This window comes from Primulina huaijiensis, chromosome 7 (genome assembly GCF_012295235.1).
Source record: "Primulina huaijiensis isolate GDHJ02 chromosome 7, ASM1229523v2, whole genome shotgun sequence".
NCBI classification, from domain to species: domain Eukaryota; kingdom Viridiplantae; phylum Streptophyta; class Magnoliopsida; order Lamiales; family Gesneriaceae; genus Primulina; species Primulina huaijiensis.
The window spans coordinates 6,989,001-6,999,422 of record NC_133312.1 but is presented as its reverse complement, the minus strand read 5'-3'; the positions used below and the strand labels follow the sequence as shown (position 1 = coordinate 6,999,422).

At 39.3% G+C, this 10,422-nt stretch overlaps 1 protein-coding gene across 1 annotated transcript; it reads right to left on the bottom strand.

Annotated features, from left to right (window-relative positions):
• Positions 1-6,659: 6,659 nt before the first annotated feature.
• LOC140981554 (uncharacterized) lies at positions 6,660-7,463 on the bottom strand. Its single transcript, XM_073447987.1, has one exon. The coding sequence runs from the start codon at positions 7,461-7,463 to the stop codon at positions 6,660-6,662; it is 804 nt and encodes a 267-aa protein (XP_073304088.1).
• Between the last annotated feature and the right edge of the window lie 2,959 nt (positions 7,464-10,422).

The following is a 10,422-nucleotide window of genomic DNA, read 5'->3' as shown; positions in this document are numbered from 1 at the left end:
TCTTTGATAATATTTTTCTTTGATGTTTGCAATCAATTAACAAAAATTTTGGGACCCAAAACTAATTGAGTCCTAAATGGATTAACCTCTTCTGGAGCCACACTTGAATTAGTTTAATTGGCTTGCTCGTGTGTGTATCCAAAAGAGTTCAAGCCTGTGCATAAACCGGTGAAGGTGTGATGTGTTTTCTCTCTCACATATGTTGTTTATGCCATTCAACCTTCTCATTAAGTCTGTATCGCTTTTAAGCAGGTCTACAGTTGCTGTAACAACTAGACGTTCCCTTCACAGAGTAATGTTTGGTTGGACTGGTTTTCATGCGAGACTAATTCGAGCAGGTAGAACTATCTTGATTTTAATTGCATTTAAGACATGTTCGGTTGGACTTAGAACTATCTGGTTAGATTTAACTTAAACCCCTATGTTTGACCTTATTCTCAAAATTTACATTCTGTTTCGGTCGGGCTTCTGGCTGACCATGTTCATGTATTGTGCCATATCAGACATTTTATAATTTTAGACTTGCCATTATCTAGACACGACTCAGAAGTACTATACTCATTTTTACCAAACCCTAGTCCAGTTTTTTCTCCTACTAGTTTTTGCAATTCGTTCATCTCAAAATCACGTTGTAATGTGTATCCTCCTCTGTTTTGGTCAAATCGGATATATAGTTATTGGAATAATTGTTGAAGACTCAGAAAAGTAATTTTCAAGTTTGAATTTGTTCCTTCTTGATCAATCACAACTGCGGCATTGTTTCTCAATAGAAGCAGAAGACTTGTTCTAAGATATGACTAATATTGACAACCATTTATTCTCATTGATAGTTGCTTCGAACACTCTTCACATGTCATCATTCTCCACCGTTAACAGATTGACCCATTATACTATCAAGTTCCTTTCACTATGAACATCTATAATTGTTTGACTTATCTTGAAGGTTTTTGCTTTATGTTTTGACTTATTCAAATAATTCCGAAAGTCCTTTATACTCATCTATCTCGCTATGCAGTGGCATGACAGGATCATCTCGAACTTTTATACTTTGAGATAAACAAATATTTTGTGCAGCTTGAGCTTGCTAAGATCCATAAACTCTTTCATAGTCACCGTCTTCAAATCCCATTATCTGGGAAATGTTCTCATTACCTTCAAAGCAAGTTCACAGTTAAATTATTCTTTACCAAGTGATGCTAGTTCAATAACAATACTGCTAAAGTGTTTCATTGAGAGTCTCGTTGGGCTTCATCTTTGCATTGTCAAATTTCTGGATTGCAACGATCAGCTTGTTTTCTTTGGTTTGATCATTGACTTCACAAAGTTGGCTTAACTTCTCCCATATATCTTTTGCCATGTAATATTTATTTATTTTGTAAATATATTCTTGTTAAGGTTCTTGTATAGAATGTCCTTAGTACGTTTTCAAGGTTAGCTTTCTTTTTGTAATCAGCAGTTTATCCTGACTGATGCTTCTCGACCATTTGTGGTGCACCCTTGGCGACTACAAACTCTGTATTTTTTTTTTCCAAAATCTTTATCGGACCGTCACTTATGACATATCACATGTCATCATCTTTAGCAGCTAGATATTCTTGCATTCGTATTTTCCAATCGTTATAATCTTCTTTTGAGAATATTGAGATCTTATTAAAAGATTTCAACATCGTACACTACAATAAATGTCCTCTTTGCTTTTTCTGGTTTAGCTCGAATAGTTTCTGAAAAGTATTTTTCTGACCATGTCATTTTGGGAAACATTCTGTCACATCAGGAGTTGGTGAAGTAGCGTTCTTCATGCTAAAACTAGTTGTCTTCAGAACAGTTAGTAGTAATATATCCTCATTGATTTGCTCATTTCTGACCAGCGTTTGGATAATAATGATCTGCATTTAATATGTACAGTCAGAACTTAGATGATATGCCATTTGTAAAGAATGATACACTGGAGCTTCTGGACTTTGTATCAACGGCCGGAAACCCAAAATTATATAATATAACAGCTGGTTTTTGAAAATATTTTGATAATGTTATTTTGTCAATAACTAAAATTTAAGATAAATATTATAACAAATATGATTTCATAAATTTTGTTGATGAAAACACATATTAAAATTGTATTGCTCATAAAAATTTATATCTATACTTAGGAAATAGAATAACCATGGGTTGACAAGCAAGACAAATGAGAATCAAACAAAAACAAAAAAATTATATGTAATTTTCTTAATAGCAATGATCTTGCAATATTCTAAATCGAATACGTTTGCCAAGATAGAACCCTATTATAAACGATAAATGATCAATTGTGTCTATATCGACGGATAATTCAAACATTCTTTTGTAAGGACATTTTGTCATTTCACTCGGATATCTTTTGTCACCTTCAAAATCGCCAAAATTAAAATGGGATCATGAAATCCCATTTTTTTTTATTCGGCAAAACCTTTTTTTTTTTTGGCTTTTCAAGAAAATGCAAAAATGTATTGAAAACAAAACAAAAATTATAAGGCGAATCTGTATGTTTTCTTAACTAATAATCTTTCCGAGCTGTCTACATAATATATTGACTTACTATCATTAACAATTAAGACTAGGACTCTTGTGAGATGGTCTCACGAATCTTTATCTATGAGACGGGTCAACCCTATCGACATTCACAATAAAAAGTAATATTCTTAGCATAAAAAGTAATACTTTTTCATGGATGACCCAAATAAGAGATCCGTATCACAAAATACGACTCGTGAGACCGTTTCACACAAGTTTTTATCAAGGATTAAAGGTTCAAATAAAATTTGCTTTCCTGAAATAGCTAGAAGCCACCACTTTAATTTGTTCACATTTTGCTTTATATTTTTATACACGTAAAATAGAAAATCAATTTTTTTTGGCTCCACGACCGAAATAAATGACTGCTTCATGTTCTAACACCCCACTTTAAGGAAGCCTTTTTTGTGTATTCTTGTCATGACATAAGTGTATGGAGGAATCAAGAACTGCCCCAAAAGCATATAATATTCCCGAAAATCAACTAAGCTCCAAACATGCCCTAACAAAGCCAAACAAGGGGCCATCACTTTTGTTCCTTAGTGCTCTCCAAGTGTGGGAATATCAAGAAAATTCTCCCACATGCTTCCAACACTCGATTCCTTTTCTTCTGCAGACCTAAAACAACTTTAGTTTGGTATTATCTTTAATCTATCAAGAAAAAGTGGAAGAGAGAAAAGGAAAAAGGTCCAAAGCAATAAAATATAATCCTAAGATATGGTAGTGATCTTGAAATCTTGCTCACCTAATTTGCTCAAATATAGAAAATTGGCAAATAAATAACAAATATTTGTTGGATCTTATCTAAATCTAAATTTGTTATCTGGGTTTCAAGATTGGCAAATGTTACCACAATCTTAGTTTCCTTGGTCAACATGTGAGGTTCTAAGTCCAAGAGGACCGAAGTAGACATAGGGATTGATACAGATTCAAACCCCGACAGAATCTACGGGGATAAGGTGGAACAAACACGGGAACAGATTTGGAAATCTTGAAAAATTCAACCTCCGCTCCTTCAAGTTTAGCAAGTGTGTCTGTTTGGTTAACTTTGAATTCTCGAAATGCAATCCTATCTGTTTCATTATGCACCTTCAAATTTCAATCAAATATTAAGAAGTTTGAAGGTTGGGTTCAGAGCAATTTGCAGATCAAGTTTTCGAATATGCACCTGAGAAATGGATACAAAGATGCATCATTTTCCCCGAAGTAATAGACTAGAAAGGGTAAAGAAACACTCACCATTGGTACTATTTTGTCTGAGACGAGCAAGGGAGAGAGCAATATGAGCACCAACTCGTGCATTATTTTTCACGCGAGCTATATCTAAAATCCCTATTAAGGAAATTTAAACACGAAATGTTTAAAGCCCTTCAATCGTTCTTTTATTTATAATTGGTTAGCGATACACAAGTATTTGACAGAGAATACTTGAAACAAGGGAGGCTCCTTCAGTCAGTTCGTTTACTCTGGCAAGTAAGAAAGGAGTTTCAGTACCGCCAGTTACATTCTGCTCCCTGTGTTGATCTCAATACAGTGGTGATCGGCATTTCCTTCCATACAGAGCTTCATATGGTGCCATACCAATGCTGCTGTGATAACTGTTGTTGTATGCAAACTCAATCAAGGGTAAATGAGAGCTCCAGTTGCTACTGAATTCAAGGGCGCATGCTCATAGAATATCTTCTAAAGTTTGTATGGTTCTCTCAGTTTGCCCATCGGTTTGTGGATGATATGCCGTACTTAGGGTCACTTTCGTTCCCATGGCCTCTTGAAAGCTCTTCCAAAAGCGTGAGACGAACCTCGGATCTCTATCAGATAAGATACTCACTGGCACTCAATGCAGCCTCACGATGTTGTCCATGTACAGTGAAGCCAACTTGTCGAGATTGTAATTCATGCGGACGGGTAGAAAATACGTAGATATCATGAGTCTGTCTACGATTACCCATATCCCGTCGTGGCTTTGCCTAAACTTTGGCAATCCTACCACAAAGTCCATGGAAATATGCTCCCATTTCCATTCGGGAATTTCCAAAGGTTGCAGTAATCCTCTAGGTCGCTGGTGTTCTGCTTTAACCTGCTGATATACCTGGCATCTGGAGATGAATTCGGCTACATCTCTTTTCATGTCATTCTACCAAAAGTTATTCTTGAGATCTCTATACATCTTTGTACTGCCTGGAGGGACGGAGAATTTTGACTTGTGCACCTCTGCCATTATCTCTTGGCGAAGGTTATTGCTGTCAGGTACGCATAGTCTGCCTTTCATCCATAAGATTCCCTTGTCATCGATATGATGATCTTGAGACTTCCCTTCTTTGACTTGCTCTTTAAGCTTGGTCAGTATTGGGTCTCGATCTTGGTTTAACTTGACGGTCTCCTGCAGACATGGCTGGGATGGGAGGGAAGCTAGAGTCACTTTTCCTGGGCCCTTCCGACTTAGCGCATCAGCCACTTTGTTTGCTTTACCCGGATGGTGGCTTATGGTCAAGTCATAGTCCTTTACAAGTACTTGAGGCTCTGATGGTCTGTGAAGATTTCACATTTAGCACCATAGAGGTAGTGCTTCCAAATCTTCAAAGCGAAGACAACTGCTGCCAGTTCCAGATAATGAGTAGGTAGTTCTGCTCATCCAGTTTCAACTGCCTCGATTCGTAGGCGATCACTCTTTCTTCTTACATGAGTACGCATCCTAGCCCTTCTTTAGAGGCGTCACTGTAGATAGTGAAATCTTTATCCGCTGCTGGCAAGATCAATACTGGCGTGTATGCGAGTTTCTCTTTCAATGTCTGGAAACTCTTCTCACAACTTTCACTCCAGATGAACTTAGAATTCTTCTGTGTGAGTTTTGTCAATGGTACGAATATCGAGGAAAACCCTTCGACAAATTTTCGGTAGTAACCCGCCAATCCAAGAAAGCTTCTGATATGGGTGGCGTTCTTAGGTCTTGGCCACCCTGTAACTGATTCTACTTTCCTTGGATCCACTAACACTCCTTCTTTCGAGATCACATGCCCCAGAAAGCACACATTCTTTAGCCAGAATTCACATTTACTGAACTTAGCATAGATCTCCTTATCTCTTAAGGTTTGCAGAGCCAGGTGAAGGTGTTCTTCGTGGCTCGTCTCGTCAAGGGAACAGACGAGGATATCGTCGATGAATACCACTATGAACTGATCCAAGAATGGTTTGAATACTATGTTCATCAAGTCCATGAATGTTGTCGGTGCGTTTGTCAGACCGAAAGGTATCACTGTGAATTTATAATGTCCATATCTCGTTCGAAAGGCTGTTTTGGGGGTATCTTCAGCCTTGACCTTCAACTGGTGGTAACCTGTCCTCAGATCCAGTTTAGAAAAGACGACGACTCCTTTAAGCTGATCAAACAGATTGTCTATCCGAGGTATAGGGTACCTGTTCTTGATTGTGATCTTGTTCAGTTCTCTATAGTCGATGCACAATATCATACTCCCGTCTTTCTTCTTCACGAAGAGTACTGGAGCTCCCCACGGGGACACACTCGGTTGAATTTGTCTTTTATCTAGGAATTCTTGGAGTTGTTCTTTCAGCTCCTTGAGTTCGGCTGATGCCATTCTGTAAGGTGCATTAGAGATTGGTGAAGCACCGGGAACCAGATTGATCTCGAACTCCACTTCGCGGTCCGGGACCGTCCTAGAGAGTTCTTCTTGAAAAACATCTGGGAACTCTCTCACTATTGAGATGTCCTCAAGTTTCAGCTTGACTTCTTCTTTTACTTCACTGACCATTGCTAGGTAAATGTCTTCTCCGAATTTCATGGCTCTCCAAGCTTGAGATGCAGAAAGTAGTGACTTTCCTTCCTTGGATTTACCCCGGTACACGATTTCCTCCTGATTCGGGGTTATTAGTTTGACTCTCTTTCCTTTACAATCTACTATCGCATTGTTCTTGGTTAACCAATCCATCCTTAAGATGATGTCAAAATCAACCATGATCAACTGTATCAAGTCGGCGCTAAAAGTCTGATTATTGATACTGATTTTACAATCTCTGTAAATTTCGTGAGTTTCAATGGCCCTACTTGTAAGTGTGGCTATTCGAAAGGGCTCAGTTAGTTTCTCGGGCTTACATCATAACTTCTTAACAAATCTCTTAGACATAAAGGAATGTGTAGCACTACAGTCAAATAACGCATAAACAGGCACTTTTTGAATTAGGATGGTACCTGACACGACTTCATTTGCGTCGTCTGCCTCTTCCTGAGTCATAGCAAAGACCCTGGCGTTAGGTTTGTCATTCTTTGGTTTACTAGGGCCTGCTCCTGCGTTTGGCTCAGTTCCTTTGTTCGGCCCTGCTGGTCGGTTGGCGGAGGTAGGACACTCTGCAATTCTGTGCCTCGATTTTCCACATCCAAAGCATACACCGCTGGCCCTTCGGCATTCCCCGGCGTTTCTGAAGCCGCAAGTTGTACATGGCTTGAGTCCTTGATAGTTTGTGGAGGGGGTTTGCCCTGTGGGAGGTCCGCCTGATTGATTGGGCCTCTTGAACATTGTTCTTACCTGAGAAGGCTGGCTGCTAGGGGGTCGCTTGTTCCGGTTTTCCCCTTCTCTTCGACGAATGTCAGCTTCGGCTCGGATAGCCGCACCCATCAGGTCTGAAAAGTTGGCAGGTCTGTAGACTGCTAGAGCTGATTGGATCCTGCTGTTCAACCTCTTCTTAAAGCGGTGCAATTTCAAAACTTCGTCCGCCATGATTGTCGGGGCATATGATACAAGGGCATTGAACTGTGAGGTGTATTCTACAACTGACATATCCGGAGCTTGAATGAAATTTTCAAACTCACTCAGTTTTTGCAGTCTGACCTCAGCTGGATAATACTGTTTCAGAAAAGCTTCTCGAAAATGCTGCCAAGTAATTGGTCCTGCAGCTGTCATGGCTGGCGAAATTGCTTCCCATCACTTGCCTGCTTTATCCTCCAGGAAAGGCACTATCACGTCCACTTTCAGTGCTTCAGGGACTTCCAACAGTCGCAGCTGAATCTCTACACTTTTCAGCCAGCTCTGGCTAACTTCAGGGTTGGCAGCTCCATTGAAGTTTGGACACATGTTCTTGCGAAGTGATTCATAGTGGAACTTGACTCCGTGCTGTGGTGGAGGTGGTGGTGGTGGCTGATTGGCATTCGGGTTCAATAACCCTTGCAGTGTCGTTGTCACGATCGTGGCTATAGCCATCAGGTCTGCTTGGTTAAGACTGAACCCGGGTGGAGGTCCATTATCCTCTTCGTTGGCATTGTTGTTATTAGCATAGAGAGGGTTGCGGTTTTGTCTCGGAGGTCTATCGGCCATTTCTTACAATTAAACGTTTCTAAGAATTTGTTTTGCATAACAACATGATTGAATAAATAAGTTATGCTGGGACAACAGAAATTAATAAATAAACATAGCTTTATTAAATTTTTTTTTTTAATATAGAGGAATAACCGAATGCAAAAAAATAGTATTGAACGAGAACAAATCGTACTGAATGAAATAATATAGCAACAATGATAAAATAAAATCCTAGTAATAACGGAAAGGTCACTAAGATACTCTAGTCCTCTATCTCTCCATCCCCAACGACTGCTATAAGCTCATCTATCTCTATGGGCTCTTCCTCTTCCGGCTCCTCCTCTGGCTCGTCCTCATGAACTTGCTCTATCATCTGTGTGAGCTGGGTTTTCTCTCCCGTGAGATGTGTCACCTGCGTCTTCAGCTCCTGTATCTCTACATCTGCCGCGTCCAACAGATCACTGGCATGCTGTTGGTACTGCTCTCGCTCAGGCTTCTTTTGCTTGACCTGGTTCTTCAGAGTTTCAACCTGCTGGGTCAGAAGGTGGGTCACATTTGCAAGGCTGTTCATAGCCTCACATGAATTCTCCAGTCTCCTCCTACCCTTGGCATTTTGCTGCCTCTCTTCTTCAAATTCTTTACTGTACCGCTCGGTATCTTCTTGCAGCTTTCTCTCTCGATACATGCCATGCTCTATGCCATCCCTTAAATCCATGTTGTCTCCTCTCACCAGCTCTCGCTAATAGATTGCGTTGTTAAGCTGGGCATGTATCTCCTCCTTTTCTTTGGCTAGGGTCTCAACCTCTCGTCTCCTCTCGCCTAGTCTGGCTCTAAGTCGCTTCATCTGGCGCGACTGATAATCAAGGACAAGCTGCTTCATGTGGATAGCAGCCTCGGCACGAGTGCGGAATCACATGAGAGTCTATGGAGCCATTTCCTGAAATAAAAAATGGAAACGCTCCGAATTGGAAAGAGACAATATAGAACAAGAGACAATATGCAATATATATGTAATTTTCGATAATTATATATAAATATATTTTTTTTCAAAAATGGAAAGTTTGGAAATAGACACATGGATTCGAAGCATTTGTCGAGAGGATTCCAGAACAATCGACGGAATAGAATTCAGAATTTCCTATGGGAAGTTATAGGGTCTACGGATATTTTCTAAAAAGGCAAAAACAACGTTTCGGAGGCCTAAACGAAGGAATTTTGCGATTTGGACCCCTACCTCACGACGACTCGTTGGACCGTTTCGGAGGGGACATCATCGGCCTTTCTCAAAAATTCCACCGAATTTTTTTTTTGTAAAATTTTTTCCAACTGGATTATGAATTTGGCGGCTCTGATACCACTTAAATGTCACACCTCGAAACTCAGGGTTGACACTGGCGTTGTTTAACAATCACACAATCGAAAACAACCAGCCTCGTAGCACAGTATAAACCGAAACCAGTTTATATATCATAATTCAAATGAAATAACAATTGTCTTTACAATCCAGAAATCCAAAAAAACGACAGAGTTTAATACGGAAACGTTCAATTGAATAATAATAAACTTAAACTTAATTATAAAATCTTGATTGTTCACCAGCTCCAAAATCTTGATTAATTATAAAATCTTGATTGTTCACCAGCCCCAAAACTGGTCTGATTCCTCTTCCTCGAGTTCCTCTTCGGGTTTATCTGGGAAGGGTTGTAAGGAGGGTTAGTATTTTGAGAAAGACTCAGCAAGTGGGGGCATATCGAGCACAATAAAATAACATACATAAATTTCGAAACACAGAACTTGCATACATAATCCATAACACATGCATAACATTGACCATCACTGAGATTCATATACTTTCTATGGTTTACTGATATCAGTCTCTAATTTTTACTCCTCTAAGGGGGCGAGGCCGTATAGCGGTTATATCCCCCACCGCATAAGGGTACGTCATAGTTGGGATTCCAACCCATATACAGTCGACTCCTCACAGTGCTTAAAACCGTATGACAAAAACAAGAAAAGAGTAGAAGAAAAATTGTACTCGACTATTTTCGAAAACCGAACACATGCATAAATTCGAAAATTTCAAGTTTAAAACAAGCATCATTTCAATTAGCTGGATATTTAGTTTTTTGCTGACGATCTCAGCTGCTTCCAGTCAAATGCAGACATATATTGTAATGTCGAGTCGTTCCTACATAATGATTTTAAAACATTTATTTTATAAGTTATATTATGCTACCAACCAGGGGCAAAACCACCCTTGGGCTAGAGTGGGCTCCAGCTAAGGGTGTCAATCGGATCTGATGGGTCGGATTTCGGGTCAACCCGCGAATTTTTTTTCAACCCGAACCCGAAGTAACCCGAAAACCCCCCAACCTTAACACGAACCCGTCTAACCCGACTCAACCCGTATAACCCGAATTTTATTTATTTTTTAAAAAAAATAAATGAAAAAATTCGAAAAAATAAAAAATAATAATATTTTAATTTAAACGCATAATAACAAAATTTCTGATTTAAATTGAAAGTTTAATTGTAGAAAATTAAAAGTATATTTACTAAATCA

Bases quoted from the DNA above. Each gene is read 5' to 3' on its own strand.
- LOC140981554 (XM_073447987.1), bottom strand. From the start codon at position 7,463: ATGACAGCTGCAGGACCAATTACTTGGCAGCATTTTCGAGAAGCTTTT.